This window comes from Polypterus senegalus, chromosome 10 (assembly GCF_016835505.1).
Source record: "Polypterus senegalus isolate Bchr_013 chromosome 10, ASM1683550v1, whole genome shotgun sequence".
Taxonomy (NCBI): domain Eukaryota; kingdom Metazoa; phylum Chordata; class Cladistia; order Polypteriformes; family Polypteridae; genus Polypterus; species Polypterus senegalus.
This window is the reverse complement of record NC_053163.1, coordinates 129,862,204-129,888,753: the sequence shown is the minus strand read 5'-3', so window position 1 is coordinate 129,888,753 and position 26,550 is coordinate 129,862,204. Positions and strand designations below refer to the sequence as shown.

Below are 26,550 nucleotides of genomic sequence, written 5' to 3'. Positions count from 1 at the left end.
TACAGGTAAAGGTTATCTTACTTGAACAACCGACACGCAACATTGACATGGTGTATTCATTCTCATAATCCAGATGAATAAAAATGCACATTTGTCACACGGAAAAAGTAAGCCCACCCCTTCATTTACCAGCACTTCAGATCCATCCAGTTAGAAGCAGGTGTTCAGCAGGTGGACCCTGTCTTGCATAAACTGCAGATAGCGAGGGTCCAGTGTTGTCTTTGCTATCGACGTGGGTGGTGTCATCATGCAGACATCAATAAGGCCCTCAGAAAGAAGGTTGTGGATGCCTAGGAGTCTGGCAAGGAATTTAAAAAAGAGCACCACATTGTGTGAGACCAATCGTTCCACTATAAATAAGAACAATCATCCAAGTTATGGAGATTTTAAATGACTGCTAATTTGTCCAGGACAGGCCGGCCAAGCAAATTTAGCCTAAGAGCTGACTATTTAACACGAAAAGTTGTATCCAAGATCCCCAAAATTTAATCTGCAATGGCAATAGTTGGTGTCATTGTGCATCTGCAATCAGCAAGGGAGACCTGCACGAAATTTGTGCCAGGAATGAGAGCCTTTGCTGTCCAACAACACTGCAGTTTGCTATTAAACATCATCCAGACAAAGACCAGCCTCCGATTTGTGATTGTCTACTGTTACTGTGGACAAACGGCTCCTATCTTTGATTCATCTGGCCAAAGACAACACTTCAGAAGAACCTCACAACTATGAAGCGCATTTTTTTTTTTTGTTCTTTTTTTCGCCTTATACGATTTCTCGTATTAGGAATTTGTTCGTTTTCACATACCCCTTGGGGTCAGAGTGCAGGGTCAGCCATTGTACATTGCCCCTGGAGCTCAAGGGCCCAGCAGAGTAGGATCTCTTTTGGCAGTGACAGGGATTCGAACCGGCAACCTTTGGGATACCAACGCAGATCCTTAGCCTCAGAGCCACCACTCCACCTTTTGTCCTGCACTTTGCGCGACAGCTTGCAGTCATCGAGTCAACTATGAATTCTGCATTATATCAAATTGTGGCTGAGGAGAATGCGGGTCCATCTGTCCAAAAGTTGGAGTTGAACTAGAAATGGACCTTTCAACACGATAATTAACTAAAGCACACCAGCCAATCCACCAAAGATTGGCTCAAAATGAAAAGCTGGAGGGTGGGTTATGGACTGGCCTAGCCAAGCCCCGATTGGAAGGGGATTTGAAATGGAAGTACGTACAGGAAAACGCACAAACATCTTGCAGCTGAAGGAATTCTGCATGCAGGAGTGGTCAAAAACTTAACTGAGCCAATGTCAGAGACTGGTGGGCAGTTATGCAAAACCCCTGCAGGTAGTCACTTCTGATAAAAGGGTAATGCCAGCTTCGAGGTTAAGTGTGGACTTAAGTTTACCTGTGTTACCCATGGGCACCGTTTGCCTGTATGACATATGCTGGAAAAAAAAAAAAAAAAACATTTCCATGGGGTGTACTTACTTTTTCCCATGACTGTACTTCTTCCATCATTGTTTGAGGTTTCTACCAATGTTCCACCGCCCAGCACAAACCCACAGGGGGCCCGACGGCTCTCTCCTACACTTTTGGTCTTCAATTCTGGAGGTCACTCATGCAGCTGGGGGACTGGTAGATAATCTGTGGTCCGTTCCCTCCTGTCACCAAGGTGTACACTCACTGGGTTTAGCAGAGACGGCAGGACAATGGGGCGGGGCCTCCTGGGCCTGGGTGTGCTAAACCTGGATTGTGGGATTTCTTAAATCTAACCCACTTGTGTCTGTTCAGGCTGGGTTCTCCCTTTCCTCTTTTTGTGGCCTCGTATCCCATCATCTTTTGAGACGAGATGTAACAGAAGTGTCGGCTTGATTGGTTTGCTCTTTTGGGTGCTTTCAGGTTCATTTGTGCTGTTGGTGGTGTTGCTGCTTACATGCTTTTGACTGCTTTCTGCTCCATGGATGCCCTACTTTTTTTGTGTCATTTCAGGATAACTTGTTCCCTTTTGATCCCCTTATGGTCTCTTCCTCTTCTTATAGGAAAGTATATGGCAGGATGTTCGGTGTGATGATGGTTTACAGAGAAGCACAAAACCGCACTTTCAATTCTCCGTGCTGGGACAACACAAAGCTTTGGTTTCCACCTGGCAAATGGCTGTTTTGATGGACGTGACTGCCCACCAGAGAGAATAGCAAATTTTTTGGACGGACGGAGAATGGCTTCTTAATCAACAGAACTCGGCTCTAGATCTAGAGTTTTTCTGTGTTGCTTTGTAATTATTTAGTACGTGTCGTATGCCGTGTGGATCTTGTGTGCCTTACAAAATGAAAGCAAGAATGAAGCTGGGAGCGTCGAACTGTAGGTCTGGGATCTGCATAACCTACAAAGAGATGGTCTCAAATGCTTTTCAGTATTATAAGTGGATGTTTTGGAATAAAAAGAAACATTTTGAACAAAAATGAAAATGACTTTTTACACCATTTTATTTGACATTCTGACAAGTACAAAATACAAATTTACTGTATAGGTGGTAACAAAACCAAATAATAAAAAAAAAATCCCACAAGACTGCTCATTGTCCTCCAGGCTGAAAGTGGTTTGATTCAGAACAGCTTTGTAAAAAATAAAAATTAAAACAAAAATACAAAATACATCCAAACTACTACAATTAAAAAATTAATACCCTCAGCCAGGATTTTTAAATTTATAAAAGGAAAAAAAAAAAATCTTATTCAAACAACCCTTGTGACTGACATTAACAATTGCATCACGTCACCAGAAGTTGGTGTGTCGACTTGTGATGGCCTGACTGAACGGCGCCACATACACAGGAGCACCAGTGACATGGAGGAGCTCCCATCGCACACCCTCTCCGAGAACCCCATCCCACCCAACATAATTTACCCACTGAACCATTTCCTTAGTAGCAGCAATTAGGATTCTTTCAACTGTGGCTTCCGTAGAAGCCGCTGACATACAGTACACCCCAGTTTCTGCTGCAGCCTAGTTAGGATTTATTTATAAATTTACTTAGCCATACAATACAATAGAAAGTAAACCAGAAAGCTGCATTTTTTATTTTTTTACAAAAGTGATCTTAAAGGCCACAAAGGACATACGATTCTAAAATTTAAAAAAAAAAAAAAAATTGTCTGCCATAAGCTTGAAATACAGGCACCCGTCTCTACCGCCAAACATGGGAATATCTTTCATGGCCAATCAGTCACAAGGATTCCCTTAAACCCCCCAATCCCCCCAAAACCAAAACTTACAGCTAACTGGGCAGTGCTCAGGACTTACACGAGGACGGGCCTCCACCATTGTCATGCAGCAATCTCTAGCTCTGTCCATGGCTATGACCGAAGCACACTTGGTCAGGAGAAGAGATTCATGTGCAACAACAAGTAGGGTGAGGAAAATGGAGAAAAAAACTGCAGAAGTTAAACCAGGACAACACATTAAGGTAACACATGGAAACATCAGATAATAATATCTGTATTGTTATCAACTTCAGAGTAATGTGCTGCTGGATTTAAAACATTGTCCGTAAACAGAGGAAAACTTTATGACTGTGCTTTCTTCATCAGCTAGATAGGAACTGTGTGCTCTGATTAACAAGGACATATTTTGTTCTCTAGCTGTCAAAGTGATTGCAGATAAGGTGAAGACATCAACTTTCACTGTAAAGCTAGCATGACAACGAAGCCCGTTATTAAAGGGGATTGCCAGTTACTTACTGTGAACTTTCCTCCAGGAGGAATTTACTTCAAAGCAAAAGGACTGCTTATAGAAATGTTACAGATTACTTCTCACCAACAAACCCTAAAACAAGAAGGGTGCTATAAAAGCAAGCATCATTAACGCAATCTGAAGAATGTTTGGATACATTTGTGAAACAATGTCTTAGACAGTGACCACACAGTAGGTAGGGCAGGACTGAGAGCCTGTTAAGGTAACTATTGATCACTTTTCCTCCAATCTCTTGGGTAGTATCCACTCAGTATTAAATACACACCATCTATATAAATGAAACAAGTCCATTTACCATCTATTGTTATGGACCCTTTGAATGGGCCAGATTTATGTTTTTTAAAGTTTCATAACAGCTGTGGGTCCATATGGTAGATTATTTAAAAGAAAGCAGCATTTGGTTTAGGGAAGAAGGCTTCAGCACTACAAGTTTCAGTCACAACACATCTTACGCTTTGTATTGGGAATGGCTCACTGGCTTCAAGAACAGTGCTCTATTTACAGGTGTATCCATTACAGCCTTCTGGCATGCCGTGTGATATTTGTGACCACATTCCAGAGTTGCTAGGAGCTCATTTCACAGTCAACAAGAGATGCAGATGTGCCTGCCAAGTGAAACCCTGGCCAAACCGCATTCCCATGGCTGGCATTATATACCACCAATCTTGCACATTGTCACTCTTCTCCTGAAGGAACCCCCTAACTATGAGGGACTTTTAGGTCCAGTCAAGGTGCTTTTTTTTCCATTGTATCCATTGTAGTTTTGTACAAGTGGGGTGGGGAAAAAAAAAACAAAAAAAAAATACAGTAATAACAGCTCAAACGGCAGCCACTGTGACAGAATAGGCACGGTGTAAGATGGGATAAGAAATTCAATCATTCCATACAATACACTTTTCTAGTTTTTCTTTTTTTAATCCTTCTTTTTTTATTAATTTTTTTATTGTTCTTACTTAAGGCACTGCATTAAATCTATGGCACGCCTATATGGACGCCACTTCAGGAGGGCAGGGGCTACACTAGCATACAGTATAACAGCAATCAACTTGCAGATTCACATTCTTTTACTTCATTCAACAAAAAGTAACCCGATTCCCAAAGTTGGAATTTTCATAACATCATCCACTCAGCGGCCGTCAATATGTACAGTGTATCCTTAGAAATTTAAAAAAAAAAAAAAAAGACGACGGCCGGCAAGCTACTTCCTGCCTGCACTACACCACTGCCCACCTGCACCTCATATCAAGGCAGCCTGAAATCATCGTATGATAGCAGAGTGAAGATCAGAGGGCGGATCAGGGGTGATATGGTGCGAGTCTGCATGAGAGGCCAGTTAGATGTCCAACCTGCACAGCAACCCCCACCCTCAAATCTCTTGTAGTGAATGGTTCAACTCAATGCGCTCACGCTTCACTGGTGGCTCACAAGCACCCCGGGAACTACTGTCACCATCACTTCCAATGTCACTCATGTCATCCGAAAAGTGGGAGGGATCTGTGGGAGAAAAGGAAACTAATAAGAGGAAGAGGGTGGCAAATGGGTTACATTTCAAGTACACAGACAAAAGACGCATATTAAACAAATAACAGGGAATAAATACATTCTTTCAACTGCCTTTAAGCCAAATACCACAGTTTAATTCTCCTGAAGGGGTGTAGAGCTGCTGACCAACCTGTTGTAATAATCTGATATTTTTAATAGAGGTGACAATTTAAGAATTAAATAAACATGATTATTGGCTCATAGCTTTAGAATACTTGGTATGAATCCTAACTTTGTTACTATGCAAGGTCTGAATAATTTTTCCATATGGGTTTTACCAGTGAGTTTTACAATGTGTTTTTCCCTGGTAACTCTGGTTTTACCACATTCCAATGTTTTACGTGTTGGATTAATTTGCCGTTATTAGCCTTTCTGTATTATCTCTGGGTAAATACTGTAAGTGTGGATATGTCTGGATAACCATGCGTGTCCTAGAATGGATTTGTGTTCATGTTCTACTCTGTTTTGATTGGTTTGATGAGATTATAGCCTAAAACTAGATTAAGCAGCATTAAAAGATGAAGAAATGAATGGCACATCTTACCTTTATCCATAAGCATAGGCATCACAGAGTTGAGGTCACTGAACTGTACAGAAAATAAATAGATAAGCAAAATTGGAGCGTAACAAATCAGACTACAATCTAACCCACTCAAACTCCCACAGAGTTTCAGTTTTCATCAGTTGTCTTCCATATCTTGTATAAATCTGTAATACCTTCAGGTGCCACTTATATCCCTCACTCCTGCATAAGTGCAGACACCTTAAGTATGTAACCTCTGGTGTGCAACTCACCTCTCCCATTACGGCAATGGGTGTCTCTCCAGTTGCCTGTGCCACACGATGCTCCACCAAGTAGAACATGTACTCGTCATACAGCAAGCGGATCAAATGGAAGGAACCAAAGCTGGCAGCACTACGTAGTGTCAGGTCTCGAATCACCATGGAGCTGAAACAAGAATAATGTCTCAGTCTGCACAACTCCTTTCTGCAACTTGCACTTTTTTGCACACAGCATTTCAGTAAATTGTACAATTTAGTTTATATTCAGAGAGCTACTGCACTGATCTTTAATCCCCAAAGTTGCTAGTTCAGCTCTTGCCTATGATATATGACATAACCCTGAGTAACTAACTTAAACTGCCTGTGCTCTAACTGTAAAAAAAAAAAAACAACCCGAAAGGTAATGTGTTCTGATAATAAAAGTTGTCCTGGATAAAAGGAGTCAGCCAAAGGTAGAGTAATGTTAGTATCAATGAATACGATTTTGATAAGGTACTTTGCATAATGATAAGAGAGGGCTTACTGATCATTAGTATATGCCATTTATTTAGTATATTCATTTGTTTTATTTATGAAATATATAAAAGGTACACTGTGCTGGAATTTATATAATAAGAACTGGGCAGTGAAATTTTGTCTTCTGCCCGCTGACAGCACAGAGAAGCATAGCTGGGAGCAAGACATTTCATTAATGACTGTGTTTAATGTGTTTCAGCAATAATGATCAGTTATCCCTGGCCTTCTTGTGTGCATTATTAGGTTGCATCTCTGCTTTATTTTGATCATTTCACTTTGTGTGCAAGAAGAAACCAAGGTTTGCCTTTATAAAGGCAAATGTTTTCATGTGATCATATTTAACTAAAAGGTGTGGTTTTCACATCCATCTTCCAAGACTGCCTATGTGTGTGACATGTATAAAAACATACACACACATACGTGCATCTTTCAATGTGTTAATTAATATGGTGCTCCTTAAGGAGAAGAAAAACCATCTTTGTCACAACCCGATATATAAAGTTTAAAAATTTAAATAAAGAGCATTGTTATGACATCACAACTAGTATAAGATACTGCAATAGCACCCAACATTTTAATGTACAGTCCCCTCCACAATTATTGGCAGCCCTGAAAAAGAGGAGTAGAAAAGATGTGTTTAAAAAGAAACTTTACATTTTGTGGAATTACAATAATTTCACACTGAAAAAAGAGAAAATCAACTTTTAATTGAACTAAACTTATTCCATCAGAACATAATCCCTCATAAAACCACATCAGCCACGATTACTGGCACCCCTAGGAATTCTTGTGAACAACATGTAACTAAAGCATTTTTTCCACTTATATCTTACTTTTTTAAGTTGACCAGTGTGTTGAATCTTTCAAGCAGTAATCCATACCTTTCTGTTTCACGGGGGTATAATTTTGGAGGTGGCACAGAGATTATTTTGCTGCTTACACACAATGAATATGATGGTAAGAGGTAAAAGAAATGAAATCCCCAAGGATCACAGTTGGACAAATACAGAAAAAATAACATGTTTGGGTTACCAAGTCTCCCATACTACCATCAGATGCCACTTCCATGCAAACAGATTATTTAGAAGGCATGCCAGAAAAACACCGTTTCTGTCACTTAACCACAAATATAAGTGACTGAAGGATTTTGATTGGAATTGTATTCTATGGTCATATCAAACAAAAACTGAGCTTTTGGCAACAGGCATAAAAAGAAGAATGGTTATACCAAAAAACACTGGATTCCCAATGTCAAGTACGGAGGATGTTCTGGAATGTTGTGGGGCTGTTTTTCCTCTAAAGGCCCAGGGAACCTTGTTAGGGAACATGGACAACTTGAAATACCAGAATAATTTAAATCTGGCAGCCTCGGCCAAGAAACTAAACCTGGGTCGTTGCTGGATACTCCAGCAGAAGAATTACCCAAAATATATGTCCAAAACAACATAAAATGGCTAAAAGAACACAAAAGCAAGCTTCTGCCGTGGCCATCTCAGTCCCCAGGCGCAAAACCAATTGAAAACCTGGGCGGTGAGCTGAAGAAGAGTGCATAAGAGAGGACCTAGGATCTTGGATAATCGGGAGAAATTTCCTGCTCCATATTCTCCAGTATTATAAGATGCTTTAGCAGAATAATTGGTTCTATTTTATTGGCAAGGGAGGTGGTACAAAGTTTTAAATGCAGGCATGAAAATAATCATGGAACGTGTGTGGTTTTGTTAAAAGTAATTATTTCTGGATGAGGAATTATTTTTTTCTCAGAATAAATTTGCTTCAGTTAAAGGTTGGGTGTCTCTCATTTTTTCTTGTGAGATTACAGTAATTCACCAAAAGATTACATTTTCAAAGGTTTTGTTTTTTTTTTTTTTTAAACCCATCTTTATCAGGGAAGCCACTAATTGACAAGGTGACTTTATATTTAAATACATTCAAACAAAGTTATTTTTAAAATAAACAATCAAATACATGCTGCTTAGCACTGCACTACTGGTACCATGAGTAAAACCTTTGCATTTATATTAAGGTCTTGCCATTTAAATAGCTTTATGTTCAGTCACATTGCAATATATACTTTCTCTCCTCTCTTCCACAACTCCTCTGGCATTGAACCATGCAATTTTCCACTCTACTTTCCATATGATTTTATTGTATTTCTTTTCACATACTTATTCTTTACATTTATATAGCACATTTCAGTTAAAAGATCTTTCCTCTCTTGACAGATCTTTTTCTCTTAAAATTAGCAAAAACATATTATTTTAGCCATATTTTAAGTTCTCCTACTCACATGTAAACCAACTAGTCATCTACATTTACCAAGTTTAGTTCCTACCTGTAGAAAGACCACTTTAGTAGGAATTGACGTGCAGCCTTGGGAAAACTAGGACTACCCTCGTGTGGTTTGAGCACCTTGCTGACTACATTGTCCAGCCAGGCAGCCCACTGGTCCAGAGAGCTCTGTTGCTGCAGAGTAACTTTGAAATCTTGCTCAAGGCGCTGGACCATGCCCTCCTCACACTGACACACCCATGATGCTTGTTCCTTGAAAGTGAAAGTAGTAACACAGAAAATAAACAAACACATTAATGCATGTGCAAAAGGGAAATATCCCCTAACTGCCTTTGGATTTTTCTATGAACAGCTTATCTAACTTGCATAGATTCTCTTATTCAACAAGGCAATTCTAGACCCCTTGTGGTCCCCCCACTAACTAATCAGTCCTCACCTACTGTTGGGAATGAGGCTCATACTCACCTGCACATTTGCAAAGTCTACACGATTGAGGTCACTGAGCATCTGATTGATCTGTGAAGTGTTCTGTAACACAGCTCGAGCAGCCTGTGCAAGATGGTTCAGAGATGTGTAGCGCCGAAGTGTTTGAGCAAATGCACTTACTACTGCTGCCTGCAAAAAGGAAAGGAAAATTGTTAATGCAATGTGCCCAACATTGTTGCACCTACTTCCCACCACACATAACACCAAGCAGTACTCTGAATTAACTTTAGTTCATTCATGCCTTTTCTTTCTCAATTAAAGTGCCATAACAAAATTACCTTTGTGCGAACAATCTCCTGTGGGTAGTCACTCATTGCCCCTGTCAGCCACCCTTCCAGACTCTTGGCAAAGTTTCTAATTGCCTGTGTGAGGGCACCTAAAAACAAAAGTAATCAGTCATAATAGTTGGTGAAATAAGCTAAGAAAGGTGTCCCTTCAATCACACTTTAACTTGGGTCAAATAAAGAATACATTTCAAGTGGTGATGAGATGTCACCCTTTGTATAAACAAGTTCAGAGGCATAAAGCATACACATCCAGGTGATGAAATCAGATAATAAGATAAACAGTTCACAATACTGATATCTACCATGAAACAAGTGACTGTTTTTAACCTTCTCACAGAAATTAAAATGTTATCAGCTCAATAGGAGAACAATAAAGGATCCCCAGTATGCAAGCACCAAGATTCACAAAGCATACATAAAGTAACCAAAGTAGTTAAACATTTGACAACAGAGGTGGGAGTGCACACAGACTGTGTGATGAACTAAACATACATCACAATGAACTTTCAATTTGGTATGTGTAGGACCTTTGTTAATACGCTTTTCTCCCTGTTCTATTCCTTACTAAAGTCTGCTGTCTCTCATAGAACTAGTTCTAATTATGCCATATTGCATGTGGTCTTAATTACATAATATCATGTAAACACATCTCTTGCATAGTCTTAGTATGCTGTATGGTTTGGTCACTTATTTTCATACAAGGGTTGACAAATATTACATTTAAATAAACACAAAAAATGACAACTTTACTTTCGGCCTCCATTAGCATATCTGTATAGACATTGATTCATTTAGGCCAGGTTTAAAGAAACACAGGTCACTGAAGTGACAACAGTATGATATACAGAACTAAATCTAATCCCCTGGATCAATGTTTTACCCCATTTCTTTAGGTAAGATTAATTAAGTGTAATGACTGGCATATTTCACATGTTCATGGAGAGAAAGAGAGAGAAAATAAGGTATAATGAAGAATAAAATTTGCAAATACAAAATTAGATATAGGCATCCAAAGTTCCATTGCTGCACAAGCAAAATATTCAATGTAAAAGTGGCAAAGAATTGAAATAATAAATACAAAAGCCATTTAGTTGCACCATATGTCTTTGCCTAGCTTTAATGACATCTTAACTCACATTTAGTTTTTAATGGCAATCACAAGAATTATTAAAAAAAAAACACTGGCAAAGTTCATGAGTAACAGATGACACAGAGAGATTAACAAATGTAAAATAAAAGTAGCAGAGTCATAATCCCATTAATTTTCATTTTGGGCTTACTTGGTACAGGCCTTAAGACATCTGGAATAAGAATCTCCACCAAAGCCTGGTACAGGATGTGGTCACAGTTTCGCATCCACACCTTAATAGGTTCATACTTGCACAAGGAGATCAGCTTCTCTCTGGGAATCATGCTGTCGGTCTCCTCGTCACTGAAGGCACAACAGTGAGATTTTAAATTAAAACCTGTCAAATGGAAAGTCTGCCTTCTAATACAGTCAGTCAGGTGTGCACAGCTTGCAAAGCATTCTTCTACCAGTAGGGAGCAGTATTGTATAAGTAATCCACTTCTGCCACTATTAAAGGGACACTGTCACACAAGGGGAGGGAATCAGAAGTGAGCTTTTTTTATTGGAGACACTATTATGTGGCTAACACAGCGCTACCACCTACCCAAAACATCCTTAAGTGTGTCTTTGGATGCTTTCTCTGTTTTCTACCAGAAATGTTCAACTATGCAAATGGTACACTTCTGTCTTTGACAATAAAGGAAGCAGCTACTTTACTGTTCCTGCTTAACAACCTTATTGAAGCTGTTTTCTGTCACTCGATATCCATTTTTATACTGATTTTTTCAGCAAATCGAAAATACAAATTGGTGACATTCACCACAATAAGACTTTTCCAATTTGTTCACCTCTTTTGGGCATGCTGGGCTCACCTTGGTGGCACCTGAGTAGCTCCCTCACTAGATGGTCCCGTTGAGTACCAAAACGTCTGCCACAGCTTCTCAATATAGTGGAACTGGAGATTCATGACAACGTCTAGTGTGGCCTGAAGAAATAAACATGGTGTCCTCAGTGAGTATGTGTCTTGTCATCTCATAAACATACATATTATTGACCATAAAATCACAGTTGTCAAGGAGTACCTCAATACAATACACATGTTAGCCTCTTGTATTACTGGTCATCTCACATGTGTGAACAAAAACTGTCATGCCAAACATGCAAAATGTAAGAGTATATGTGGATGGGCTGGGCCAGGTTTACTGTATTACTTAACCCAATATGAGCTGTAACGGCAGCAACTACTTCTTGCTGCCAGTGCGCGCCCCTCTCATCTTCACTCACACGCACAAGTTCTACTTCCTAGCATAGTTGCCATGGAGACAGTGTTTACAGTAACAGAGTAATCTCACAGTGCACGAGTGCCAGGATTAAATCCAGCGCGGTTCCTACCTCACGCGCTTCAGAGGCAAGTCATCTATATCTCATTTCAGCAACTACTCGGAGACTGGTGTAAAAACATACATATCCCAGAAAGTCTGAAACCTGACTAAGTGTCTCTAAACTGAACTTGCACCTGAACTTGGTCAAGCCTAAGAACTCAAGAGTTAGACGCTCATAAAAAAAAATGAATCTCAACCATTTCAGTCCCACCTCACAGTGCTCCCTGTAGAAGATCTGCAACTTCTTCACATCATTCATTGTGATGCCATCTGGCAGAGGAGATGTGTTTAGTGCAGGGGTTGGAAAGTCCGGCAAAGTATGCGACATATCTATAAGAAAAAAGGCAATAGTTTTGATAGGGTGGATATTGGTAGAATTTAATTGCATAAACAAGTTACAGTAACATTGCTCTCCTACCAATAAACTGCTGGTGATGCTGACTTTGGGCTGCAACTGACTGCTCTGGGGTAGCTGCAGGGTGCTGTGCACTATTAGACAGCCCATCTCCCATTCCATCCACCTTCTGAAGTGGTTTAAACCTTTGTTTGGAGAGACAAGGAATACAAAGAGGTGGAGATTTTCCTTTATACTCCTCTGCTTATAGCAATGAGAAAAATATATGACACGAAATGCACCCAAACCACATTCAGTACACACCTCTGCTTCTGGTGGACAGGCTGCTGTCTCATTGCCATGTACTGGGAATCTTCTTGCAGTCGATTCAATGGAGAGTCTGGTTTCAGGCGAATACCATAATAGTGGTATTTTGAATTGCCTCTAGTGAAAAAGAAATGGCAAGCAAGTCACTTTCAGTCACAGCAGTGATGCAAAATAGACTAAACAGACTCACTGCCCTCATCACTTGCCAAATTATACTACCATCCGAGGTAATAGAATGATTTATTGATAGTAACATGTCAGAACCTTACTTGAAAGATGGGTTAAGGAGCTACAAGTTATAAACATACTTACCTGGTGCCAAGTCGTCTCGTCCTCAGCCCCATGAACACTGAACGTATAAGCTTGCCAAAAGAAGCAGCATTAACAGGGTCCAGTTTCTGCTCCTGGCAGTGCCGCAAGTAGTGATTGTAGAGGGAGCTGCGAGGCAGGCTAACACCTTCAGCTGTCTCATAGTTGTCCAGTAGCCACTGCAACTGTGGGAGATACCAAGATTTTCAATGCAAAAGAAAAGCAAATATGTTCCCATAAGTAAAACAAACAGTGACATTGACTAAATTGCATCTAGTTATCCCAGCTCACCCTTCACCCATCTCCTACTCTTTGTCATATCACAGTGAAAAATCCCAACCCTACTTCTAAGTGAAAAGACATTTATCTTTAAAAATCGTTAAGCATTTATACCTGATGGACTAATGTATAAAAAAATACACTGTTAATTCTGAAAGTTACAAGCCAATCCATAAATTCACAGACTACACCAGACTTGAAGGACAGAGGGACAAACATTCCACATAATACAAAGAGTCAGATATGAGCAGAGAAGTCCAAATTGGTGCAGAAAGCAAAACATTCTGAACAGCAGGCAAGGACTTGTGTGCACAGGTGCCAAATATTCCCTTCTTAAAGCAGTAAGCACAGTTCATTGCCAGGCAAATTGGCACCATCATGAATGTAGCAAGACTGGCTATAGATCTGTGTATGAGTATCTGCCCAGAAATTAGAGAAAGAGTTTGGGTGGGGTACTGTGTTCACTTCACTTACATGGCTGTTGAGCAGGCTACTCTTGTGAGAGGCAATCCCTTCAGACTTTTGGAGATTTTCAATCGCCATTTCAAGCTATGAAGAAGAGCAGGCAGTAGAGAGAGAGAGAGAGAGAGAAAAAAAAAAAAGGAAATCAGACTGTTAGCGGAAGCCAAGATCTGCATTTTCTTTTTTGGCGCTTTTGAACAAAGTGGTGGGCGAGTGAAAGATCGTGTCACACACACAAATTAGCATGCAAATGAAGAGAGGCGTTAAGAGTTAGGCTGCCGGCTGGGAGCCTTGGCTGGAAGAGCACATGGGAATCAAGGATCAGCCATAGCAAGCAGTAAACACCAACCTGTGGTAAAATCAATGAAACTGTAGTATGTACATGAAATGGGGTGTTATGTTAATGAGAAAATAAAACTGGGGTGCAGACAGATTAAAAGAGTAAGTGAATACAGGTCAAAGAGAGAGTTAGAGCGAGTTCAACGATGAATGTGATATACTAGAAAGAAAGTGAAAGAGAGAGGGGGGAGAGGAATAGATAGACACAATGCACCCATTCTCTATTGAAAAACGAGTGCAAACTCATATTTTGTCCAGCTACTGAAGACAGTGCTTTTCGTCCAGGTATTAATTGAAAAAAGACAAAAATCACACCTCACAATATTTCTCCACAATCATACGCAGAATATGCTCTCTAAATCAGCACCACAGTTCAATTTCTGAAAATTCAATTTTATTTATAATATAATAAGATAGAGCTCCACCAATATTAAATTGGCAAGATGACTTTATTTTTATAAAATGTGTTATATTATAGGTTTCACATTAATAATAAAGCTTTGTGTTAACGAAGCATAAAACAGTTTTATTAAAATACAACTTTTGTGGGGTTTTTAGCATACACACCAGCATATTCACATTATATGTAATTCTGTGTAGGCATTTCTATTAAAACCCTGAAACTAGTATAGCTTCAGAGAATTCTTGTAGAGCTTGTACAAGGTATTCCATGTTTCCTAATTAATAAAAAAAACACTGTTGTTCCTAAACAGACAAAAAAACACTGTTGTTCCTAAACAGACAAATGAATACAAATCATGCATGAAAAAAATACTACAATCCAGAAGTGTAGTGGGTTGCAAAAAAAAAAAAAAAAGGAACAGTCACATGTAACATGAAAACTGACACATACCATAGCTGATGAAGAACGTGACGTGTGAGATGCATGGTGTCGGTTCCCATCCATACTATTCCCATGAATGAGGTAGGTGCCGGTGCTTGAGATGATTTGGCTGCCTCCCACATCCATGGTGATGCCTACCATGCCGTGTGGTTGAACGCCGCTTGCTGATGAGACTACTGTTGTCACCTGACCACTGCTAGCCTGTGTATCAAAGTAAGGGGCGCCACTGCTCTGGCCATAAAGCTGGGTGTCTGGGGTGTAGGTGTAAGCTGTACGGCTAAGATGGAAAAATGGGGAAATTGGTTATAATACATAAAAAAAAACTGAGCCCTCAGTGACAAAAGAGGCAAGTTAACACTCACATAGTTCCATTGGTGTAGACTGCCTCTCCACCTTCAACATACTGGACCTGTGACGGGTACACATGTTGGACTTGCTGAACCTTAAATGATAAAATTGCTTCACATTAGCACACTAGGACATGTTGTCCAACAATGGGTTTGGAATCTCTACAGCTTCCATATGGTTTGACTTACAGTATCTGAAAAAAATGTGAACAATAACAAAAACTACACTTCTATCCAACAGGACACCACTAAACAAAGGTGCTGTACCATCATGCTAGCTGGCTCACCTGGTGTCCAAGTGGCCTGGTCTATATAAACTTGGATTTAAAAGCTTCCAAATCACACAATAAGCCTTTAAAGGAAGTTTACATACTACTAGGCCACCTGTGAATTGACAGTAACTGAACAGCAGCACAGACAAAAGTCATGTTCTGGACTTCCAGGTGTAAAGAAACAACAGATGATAGAGGGAATGTGATGTTTTCCTGAGGAAACTGCAAAGTACTGAAGATGATCTGTCAGTTAAAAAAAAGAAACAAGCAGAGTTCTAGACTCTTCAGTAATTAATAAATACTAAAGGGAATCACATAGACACTAACTGAATATTTTCTATGGCATTATAATAAATAAAACATGTAAGTCATAAGAGAAAAAAATGTTGGGACTGTGAAAATGAAACTATGCCTTCATGAAGGCATTTACATTGAACTGAGTTATCAGCAGAAATCCACTATAATGTCTTAATTGTGTTTAGGCAGCTTTCTTGTCTATCTCAAGTTCTACAATGGAAAACACAAATAAGGGGTGCCAGTCAAGTCTCTGCATGGTTCATGTAAAGAGAAATCGTGTATATAAACTGAATGATAGTTGTACAGTACAATTAAGGAACCAGCAGAGGTCTGAATTGCGTTTAGATATGATATTAACATTAGAGAAAATTCATGGAACAACACAGGTATGACTGTCATAATGAACAGAAAAATTTTATTTCTTTAGTAGGGTAAACAGATGTGAACTGTATTTTAACAAAAATCTAACAAAAGTAACAGAATTATGGATGCGGTCATCTAGCTGTTTAGGGAACAGGATAACCCCAGCAAGGGGTGGCAGTGAATGTCCGGACTCTTTTCGTGCTTCAGCCTCACCTGCTGGGGGACCTGTTGCATGCTGGGTACAGAAAGCACTTCAACCTGTCCTCCCTTCTTGTTGGAGCCTATTGTCTGCAGCACAGCCCACTGTGAAAAAAACAGGTGTACCTCGGATGAAAATAGCCCAGTCGCAGGGGGACCAGGTGCTCACAAGAGCTGGCATTACTGCAAGGCTGACCACAAATTTTATTCTGGGCTGAGGGAAATCTAAGTCACAAAATCGTACGCTGCAGGCAAAGTTTCCTGGCAAGTTTAGGAAAAGTACCTGCTCACATCAAATTTTATTAATCCTGAAAAAAACAGATGTAAATCTTTCACAAACATACCTGTTGAGTGGCTGGTACAGGCTGAACAACTGGGGCTTGAGCAGACGTGGAAGTCCTTAGGGCCACAGTTGCTGCTGCATCGGATCCACCTTCTGAATTCTGCATACTAAAAATAAAAATTATAGTATTAGAATATAAATGTGATCTCTTCATCACATAAGTTACAAAATAAAGCTTTACATTTTTTTGTTACGCGGTTTTGCCTCTCTCATTGTACATAATGCTACACTCTTTTACAAAACAAGTGGTGATTCCAAGAATGAATTTAGAATACATAACAGAAGAGATGTGTCAATATAAGGTTTATATAAAAGACATAAGACTATAAACTATTTATCAACTTTGCACTTTTTCATTAAATATGGTAGAATGAAAAATTGATAGGATGTAAAATCAAAATAGAGAGGAAAAAGCATTAAAACTGTAGGCCACAGAAAATTCAGAAACAACATTAATAATATCAAATAGAGCAGTATCCATATGGGTACTTTTAATCTAACGTTTATAGCACCCTAATTAAAACTGAAGTACTTATGAGAATAATGTTAGTAAACAACTAGTGTTTAAACATGGTTTAAAAATTATAATTAGAACATCAAATGGAGATGAATTAAAAAATAGAATATAAATATATTGGTTGTCACCAGGTTTATCTGAAAATTAATGCAAAGCAGAGTGTGTACAACAACAGCAAAAATAGTAGAAATACTGGAAGATAGTGAAGAGAGGATATTCAAGTGATTATTTATGATGTTATTATCAATGTTTGTTATAATCAAGATAAGAACAAACAGCAGCATGTGGACACCATAACAGTTTTAAGAATAGTTTTGAGGAAAAAAACATATATAAGTTGCCTCTCTTTTTACCTATGAAAGTGGCAAGTATTCATTTGTTCTCTTTGGTCATGTCCCTACAATGCCAAATCATTTCAGAGTCTGACACTAAGACTAAGAAGGCATGCCCTGAAGCAGCTGTGTGAATCAGTCATTTTTCACTTTCACTGTTTTGAATACAAAAGGCTATAAAGTGTGGAATTAAATTAGCTTCATAATACAATATGATATACAGTTCTAAAAGAAGAAATAAAAAATTATATAGAGAGAAAATGTAAAAATGGGTCATAAAGGTACAATACAGGTCAAGCATAAAAGGAGGGAGAGAAGGTGTCTCTCTGCTCTTACATTACACACTTCCTGGCAGGACAATATTCCATCCCCAGTAGAAGCTTCGGCAGCTCAAACCCCATTTGCAAAATCCAGCTGGTAAAAGGAAATTCCTGGCTGCTCCGTAAACGTTTGGTTGTTGCTATGGAGAGAGCACCATAGCGACAACGCACTGCACCCCTCTACAGCTTTATTTTTAAAGCGTGGGTAAGGGAAACTTTACAAGCCCACATGAGGGTGGAGCCTCCAATTCCTTGCTCCTTGTTTTCCTTGGGGGTTACACAAGACACAGATCTCATTAAAAAGCTTGCCACTAACAAGGGTGCAGAACCCACTTCTTTAGTAAAGAAAAAGAAAGGAAATAAAATAAAATGCACAACAAAATCTGCAGCATGTGCCAAAAAGTATAGTAGATACAAAAAGATTGATTTATCAAACCCTACAGCTTTGTATGGGGTTACCCAGGTAAAAGCAAAAGACGAATGTTTAAGTCTAAATGCAAGCTAAGTCATATTATACAAGTGTGAGCATGACGTATGCTTTGCTCAAGCTAAGTAAACCTTGTCAAAGTCAGATGTGCAGCTTAGATTTACAAACACGTGTTGCGTAATAACAAAATGCTGGCAGACAGGGTGCGGAGCAAAACTGTGCCAGAAGAAAAGTGAGACCCAAATGGGAGTAGGCCAGAGCTGGATTGTGAAGCAACAATTAGAGCCAAAGCACTTGTGCATGTTCGTATACCCAGTAATACTATGACCAACTATCCTACATTATTCTGCAAATTCCCCAAAAAAAATAAATAAATGACAATGTCTTCTTCTAAAGAAATTAAATATTACTGTCTATCAAGATGACACTGACAAGACTATCTGGAAAAAACAGTCTTCAGGTCACATAAGAGACAAGTGCAGCCCCTTTGGGAACTTAGCTAAAACAAGCATAGGAGTTGTATTGTATTTTAACCTTCACGCTTAAGATTTTGTTTCACTGCTTATTCAACAGCACATGTGTGTCCAAGCAGCAAAGCTTTGAAAAGTTGAATGATGGAACATGTTCACACATAAAATGAGACATACACAATTATGTAATGTTTGTCATATGATGAAAAAAAGGTAAAAAATATACACACACGAACAATTATAACTTTCTAACATGTTTGTGAATGAACAGGCACATTACATGCACACACAGACAGACCACATGGAATTAAAAACAAAATTTTCGGTTAGTATTGCCTATCCAATAAATAAATACAAGGCTACATTATTACAAACAAACTAATAGACACCTGCACATACTGTACATACACAAGCTGTTTCACCATTAAGTTAAGATCACAATTTTCCCAATAGAACTTAAATTTCACCTAAAACTTCTCAATACGGGTTTTGGGGGAAAAGTGGAAAAAATATAATTAAAACTGATATATAATTGAATATAATAAAGTCAGAAGTGCATATAGGTGTTTGGCAGACCAAGGCAACATAGCAATATGCCTTCAGCTCTTAAACTCACTCACATACACACGTGTGTGATATTCCTTCAGAGGCATATGGGGAAGGGGTACCTGCAAGCTCCCGGAGACTCACTTTGTGATAACTGCCTATTCCTTGGCCGCCTAAGCCAAGAATGACAGAAAAACATATACAGATGTTCAATTAAAAGCAGCCCCCCCAGGTCCTGGCTCTTGTTTGCACTGGCTCACATTGTTTGCTGAGTAACAACAGTTGCTAAGGGAGACGCAGTCCACTCCCGTTTCCAGGCGCCTGTTGCTAAGCGACAAGCAGAATACTTCCCAAACCAAACAATGCGTTCCCGGCTGATCCGTCTATCTCACATTAAGCAGAAACTACAACAATAAATATGTAAGCTATTAATTTCGGGCACCCAGAAAATATTACCAGTAAGACAGAGGTGCCATCAAGAGAGATATTCAACAAAGGACAGTAAATGTGGCAAAAAAATGCAAGAAAAGAAAAACTGAATGAATGATCAGAAGAAGTCTTAAAAGAAAAAAAGAAAGCAAAAGTAACAGAGACAGAAATATCAACTGAGTAAAATGGAATACTCTAGATAATCAAAATAGGAAAAATAACCAATCATCTTGAAATAAAGACAGTTAACAACAAAATCTTAAACATACTTCCTCAGCACTCCACTACTTATAACAGACTGTCAAAAACCAAATACTGTAGAACCATAACCCAAAATAAATTACAGGGAAGCTGTTTTGTTCGGTTCAAAGGAGGTGATTAGCCCTACGATGCTTCTGTAAAAGGTGAAGACGTGTGAAATATACACACAAACCTTACACCAAGGTCAAAGAAATATCAAGTATGCAGTCCCACCAGAGTGTTGGAAATGTATGTAAATAGTGGTTGCCTTTATATCAAGGTCACACTCATTTAACATCTGCATACCAATACCCACTATAAAATGCACTATGTGCATTTTATAATAAACAATGTGTGTGTGTTGTATATATTGGAGGAGCTTGTGCCTGAACATTGGAAAAAACATTCAACTTACCATATGATTAGACTGTAATTATATTTATAAAAGGGAATTACTGTACATACACATAAAGTGAATTAAAATAATTCCTAATAAAATTCAAGTATCATCAAAAACACAATGAGTAAATTCTATACTATACACTGAACACATTTATACACCAAAAGTGGCTTATTTCTTTGCAAAAAGTTTGATTGGGTTTGTAAATATAGGCTCCTTAGACAGAAGAAGAAACTATTTTCATTATATACTTATATCATACAGAAGACAAATACTTGGGCAAACTGAGAGATGTGTAGTTGATTGAAACAGACACCTTTTTATTTGTAGATTCAGTTCCAACTGTCAATGAATCTGCTTAGGCACGGTACTATATAATCCCTTCTAAATATTAGGCATCTTTGAAGCAGAAGTACTAATGTCAAATAGCATTACTTATTAGTCTAAGGAAAAACAGTGGATACCAGCCACCAAACCAAAGTCCCCCACCCCAGGATTTAAACTACATGCTTAATTATGATTACTTGACTATACTCTAAAGGACCACTTCACACCAGCAGGTAGTTTTAATGAAGAAAAGCTTCAAGAATGCTGGGTCTCTTCTGCTCACATAGGTAAAGGCATGAGGACAGCTGGTGGAAATGGCAACTGTATGGAGTATGAAAAATACAGTTAAATGTTCACTATAATTAGTGTGAACTTCAAACCACATGTGCGTGTTTGTTTTGATTAACCAAAAATGTACGTCTAATGGATTCATTTTTAAAATCAACGAAACACACATGATGTACATCAAGTCTCAATTGCTAGCATACTTGAAACATATATGACACCACAAAGGCCACTCAGGTAAGTTGCGTAACAGAAATTAAAAAATCCATCATGATGCAGATGCCCACCTACCCTGAAAGTTACACAACTAAGCCAATACTTAACCATCTATAAATGAGAGCAAAGCTTAGAGAACCAAGTAAGGTACATGTGTATGAAATGTAGCTGGTCTTAAAAGACGCTTGGATCCATAGCCAGTTTTACACAATTTAGTTTACCAATTTTTAAGACATACTTGACAATGATGTACACTTGCTCCCTCATATATTAAAGATACATCAATTTTGTATGTCATCATAATGTTCTTTAGGTTCTTTCTTACTTACAATCAAACAAACAAACCAATCTCAGAACAAACCAAATCTCATACAAAACAGGAACTGAATCAATGTCTATACTAGGAACGTTTGCTTTACCACCTGCAATCAGAAAAAATAAATAAATAGAACATAAATTTAAATGTTGCCTTATAGAAACATTGGAATAACATGTTATTTCAAATGAGGATTAACCTGGGTAAGCACCAACTGAACACAGAAACAGCTATGATGAAAGGGAAAAGCACGGTTGCCCAAACACTGAAAGCAGTGCAAAAGACAGGTCACTCACTCTTTAGAATGTACACATTGAGAAGGGTTCAAATAATTCAGGTGTATAAACAGTAGTGCAAAATGAATACATCACAAACTCTAAACCAGACAAAATCTTTTTCAAACCTGTTGTCATGCTATATAGTACTCATTTCTTATCAGCAAAGGCTTTGTTTGACAACACAGGCAAATACCAGGGGCTATAAAGAACAACTGATTTTTTTTATTATCTTCTAGCTGTTGGCTGTGCATTTAAAAACCACTGATACCATCCCTAGCAAATTTTGCAAGATCTTCTTATTGATATGAAGGCTTTACATTACACTGTATGAAAGAGTTGGCTACATATATTGCAAAGCTCATGTGCTAAAACTGAGTAGCAAAGAGAAAGGTACTCCTGAATTAAGCTTGATATATTTTATGTACACTTGAAACACTAAATATTGTTATTTTATTATTAAATGTCTATTAATTATAGGGTCATTCCAGAAAAACTAAAATATTAAGTGACAGAATGCAATATTCAACAACATAACAAAAACCTGAAGGGACTATGTCTGAAAAGAAGTGGGTGCATGAGTTCAATAATCTAAATTTAATGTAGATACGCAGGTATATGAGAAGTCTTAAGAGGAACATATGTCATGCCTAAAAATCAGCAATTCAAAATGTTCCCCAAGTGTTACATATTCAAAGTACAGATAGTAGGGACATGAATAATGACAACTCCATAACCTTTAAGAACTCAACACTCAAACAACTTTTTGTTTATGCCCTACTGTTGAGCTACAAAAACTTTATCAGTGAATACTGTAGTTATAAACAATTTATAATGGCTTCAAATTTATAAATGAATATTCCTATAAGTGCACAAATAAAAACACACAATGCATTCATACCAGACAGCATAATGTTTGCATCAACATTGCGAAGGGAAGTTTTCTGCTAGTTGCCTGATATGTTCGACCCACAGTGATTTAAAAGAAAATTAAATTCTCAACTTGGCTCCCCACTTAAGGCCTGTCAGCACAGGCCCCTGTCACTAGCATGCTGGGATCCCCTTACTTTTTTGGGAAGAGCTAATCCGCTCTTCATGGTTCCTCTCAGCCTATACAATGCTGCAATGAAACAAGCTCTCTTAAGGATCCAGGGTTTTCTTCGAGTCAGTGAATTAATAAAGATGACAGAATAGTGTATTTGTTGATCTTTTTTAAGTAAACTTGTATGCATCTCCATGACAACCATGTACTATGTTGACAATAATTTCCCAGAAAGAAAGAAAATAGGAATGTGATAATGTAATACAACAAGGCCTGACGTGCTAACCTGCGGGCCTATTGCCCTGGCTTTGTGTACACAGATGACCATAAGTTTGGAGAGTCACTGACACTATAAACTTTAGATGTGTGCTCCTGATTCAAACCAAGTAACGAGGAAGTCCAAAGAATGAAGACTGCTCGCCTTTGTCTTTTGAGAAAAGCAACAAGTGCTAATTAACCCCCTGAGTGTTGGTAGCACACCTGCGCCAGTCCTAATTGGAGATGTGACTCTGAAAAGAGGATAAGGTTTGTTTATTTAAGGAGAGCTCAGGAAAACTAACATACGTGAGCCTGTAAATTTGCATCCTGGCTGACAGATGGAAAACATTTTGCATAAAAACAGGTGATAGCATCCTTTGTTCGAAATGTAATTGAGAGCAGCATGCTACATCTTATAAAACACTGTAGATGTACCTTTTAAGTAAGAACACAACATAAATAAGGATGTAGATTGGCATATATTTCTCAATTGTTAAAAAGATTTTCATCATACTTCCACCAACTTGTTTCTAATTCAGGGTCAAAGAGGGACCAGAGCCTATCCCAGCTGCTCTGGATACAGGACAAGAACCAACCACAAATGAAACTCCAGTCCACTAAAGAACATTGAGAAATACACCGGAAATTGAGACTGCTCAGAATGCCCAGCAAAATGTGGGGAACCAGTTTGAATGTGAGCATGAAGTGGGCAAGCTTTAATACAGTCTTACTCAGGAACATCTACTCAAGTAATATTCTACTGTGCTATAGTAAAGGGTAAACCTTTGTGAGAAATAAGAGATACAACAAAAAGGCATTGAAATAAAAACAAAATGTATGTTATGAAAAGGATGTACCTAGCAGATGCAGTGAATCTGGTACAGAAACTTTATTGACATAATGTCCAAAATAATGTTCATTCATGAATTTGTACTAAATAACCTGCATATTCAGTGTTTTCGACCAACTGACGTCATCAATTAACACATTATTTTTATATATGTAATTCTGCTCAAGACATCTTTTAGTAAAGTATATTGAACTTCTAATGCAAGATCAGCTCAAGTTATAACTTACTATATCACATCCTTTTCACAGTAAGGAATCTCTGTAACCAAAAAATAATTCTTCCTGTATACAAACCGCCTTACAGCTAGAACTAGAGACCCACATCTGTCCTGTATTCGAACTAGAGACCCGCAATCTGTCTTGTATTCAGTAATAACCCTCTCAGCTACCAACAAAGTCCCCTGTATATAGTGACTAAAAAGACCCAATTAACATTTAATATTCTTAGTAATAAACTGAGTTCTGCAGTCATACTTCCAATATGGATTAAAGCTTTGTACAAAACATATAGTATTACATATAACGGAGGCTTTTTACAGTACTTTTGGTATACAGTGTGTCACACTTTGACCTCCTGGATCTCAAATTTGTAACAGATCTCACAATAACTATGGTTTTGGAAAAATAGTCTGCCAAAAACAAGCCTCATTAAATTACTGGTTTAACGTTGAAGAATTCAAAGATCATAACTACATCAGCAACCTTTTATCACTTGTTCCTTTTTAAAGGCTTGGGTCTCACTATGAAACGATCTCTCCAATACATTCTGCCTCCAAGCAACACCTGTCTCCTAAGTGTTGTGTCTTTCCTCCTACTAATTGTCCTCTTTGAATTAACTGATTTCATCAAAATGACACAAAATGTATATTCTGCAGACCCTCATTAAGAAAAAAAAAAATGTAAAAAAAAGAATGTCATCCCATTAACACATGCATCGTTTGTACAACACCCTATACTCTGTATGCACCTGCCTACCAGATGGTTTACTATTAGGTTTTAGGCATTCATAAAGGTCTAACGGTGAGCTTTAATTTGTGCACGGAATTGCAATCCCTCCAACTGCCAGCTCTTCGCATGGTAAATATTGCAATCATCACAAAGAGTGTAATCTCATACTTAATATAGCGCCTGTCAAACACGTGCTCGTACAACTCACAGCAGCTTCCAGTTTTCATCACAAGTAAAGCTTCTCTCAGTGAATTCCACGGTTCTTCTAACACACAATGTCTGACGTTAACTACACTTTGCAAAGTCTCTTCCCAATATAGCGCCTCTCAATGTCCTCTGAACACTTCCCGTTTTGACAAGCCACTGAGGTAAGGTTTGACATACCACTGCACTGCCGACCGACGTACTACAATAAACATCCATTATTTTCTCTAATTACTGGATAATCACGTATATGTGCATAAGTCGTTTACAAATATATGACACATAGACACAAGTGGGGGAGGGGGTTACATGTTCAAAAACGAACAACACCTCCAATCAGAAGAAAAAACACCGGCAGCACTTGCCTGAAGTTTGACGGAAACTTTGTTTGCGTCGAGCTTCCCGGTCTTCCAGTGTCCCGGTCGTCTCGGTCTTCACGATCGAGACAAGACCGGGCACCGCTCCGTTCACGTGGGGGAGGGGGAAGTGAAAGCCACCCCATCACCCGGCTAGCTCGAGGCGCTCCCTCCCTCTCCTTCTCTCTCTCACACACAATCGGGCGCGCGCGGCAGTGGCTGCGGCTGCCCCTCTCCTTTTGTGCGCCCGGCGCGAGTCTGCTAGTCCTCGCGTCGGCCGGTTAGACGGCAAGAGCCTAGCCGGCTGCTTTGTGCTTCTCCCGCGCACTCGACGCCCCGCGCTCTCCGGTACCGAAAGATTCACCTTCGCCGTGTGCGCGTGTGGCTTCGCTGCAGCTCCTCTCTCGCGTCGCGGCGGCGGCTGCTGTTGCTGCGTGTCGCTCCCGTTGGTAAGTAACTGTCTCCACGACTACAGTCACTATGGCGTGCGAGGGTCTCGAGGCAACTGTTGCTACCATCTCCTCTATACGTCATCAACGGCGAAAAACAAGGGAGGCCGAGTAGCCACGCCCACGCACCCCCTTGTTACTACGCCTACCCCGCCCCGGCTCCCGCCTCATTTGAGGCGCCGGGCACTCTCGCGCTCTTACTGACTTCCGGTCCGCGCACCACGGCGGGAAGCGAACGGCGCCATCTTGAGTGCGGGATGGGGTGATACCTGGGTTGTGCTGCTTCCTGCTGTGGCAGATTTCTTACGTAGAACTGCAAATAAAGGCACTATATATTATCTACACAAAAAAAAATTGAGTCAGAACAAAAATACAAGTTATTTGTAAAGCGGTATGTGTTTTAAGCACTGTTACGTTGAAGGTACTGTTAGGATTAGTGGGGAGGAGGTGCCGCTTTAAACAGTAAGAAAAATGCTTAGTCAATAACGAGGGTATTTATTTAGTTAAATCACACGCATTTATAACCAGTTATG

At 39.1% G+C, this 26,550-nt stretch overlaps 2 protein-coding genes across 6 annotated transcripts in view; one reads left to right on the top strand and one right to left on the bottom strand.

The window, feature by feature from the left end:
- Positions 1-2,424, top strand: part of LOC120537587 (F-BAR domain only protein 1-like) — a 100,099-nt gene extending 97,675 nt beyond the window's left edge. The window contains 1 exon segment of the mRNA XM_039766637.1: positions 2,033-2,424. The gene's annotated coding sequence lies outside the window, so the exon portion shown is untranslated.
- A 28-nt stretch (positions 2,425-2,452) lies between these two features.
- Positions 2,453-26,172, bottom strand: rfx2 (regulatory factor X, 2 (influences HLA class II expression)). Of its 5 annotated transcripts, none has more exons than XM_039766631.1 (18): positions 25,933-26,172; positions 16,813-16,918; positions 16,484-16,573; positions 15,354-15,433; positions 15,001-15,268; positions 13,821-13,895; positions 13,071-13,252; positions 12,756-12,875; positions 12,516-12,637; positions 12,309-12,427; positions 11,588-11,700; positions 10,927-11,078; positions 9,638-9,735; positions 9,339-9,488; positions 8,917-9,125; positions 6,081-6,234; positions 5,830-5,872; positions 2,453-5,237 (listed from the first exon to the last, which is right to left on the bottom strand). In XM_039766631.1, the coding sequence occupies exons 1-18, from the start codon at positions 26,100-26,102 to the stop codon at positions 5,110-5,112; spliced, it is 2,379 nt and encodes a 792-aa protein (XP_039622565.1). In that variant the 5' UTR covers positions 26,103-26,172; the 3' UTR covers positions 2,453-5,109. The 5 variants fall into 5 exon arrangements, with proteins under 5 accessions (XP_039622565.1, XP_039622567.1, XP_039622570.1 ...); XM_039766633.1 differs by lacking the exon at positions 25,933-26,172 and adding an exon at positions 25,578-25,674; XM_039766636.1 differs by lacking the exon at positions 25,933-26,172 and adding an exon at positions 17,997-18,067.
- Positions 26,173-26,550: the final 378 nt, after the last annotated feature.

Excerpts from the sequence above, each read along its gene's own strand:
- rfx2 (XM_039766631.1), bottom strand. The coding sequence starts at position 26,102 with ATGACGTATAGAGGAGATGGTAGCAACAGTTGCCTCGAGACCCTCGCA. Across the intron at positions 16,919-25,932 it reads CACACGCGCACACGGCGAAG|TATGCAGAATTCAGAAGGTG; the intron begins GTGAATCTTTCG and ends TTTTATTTTTAG. Across the intron at positions 15,269-15,353 it reads GTCTACACCAATGGAACTAT|CCGTACAGCTTACACCTACA; the intron begins GTGAGTGTTAAC and ends TTTCCATCTTAG.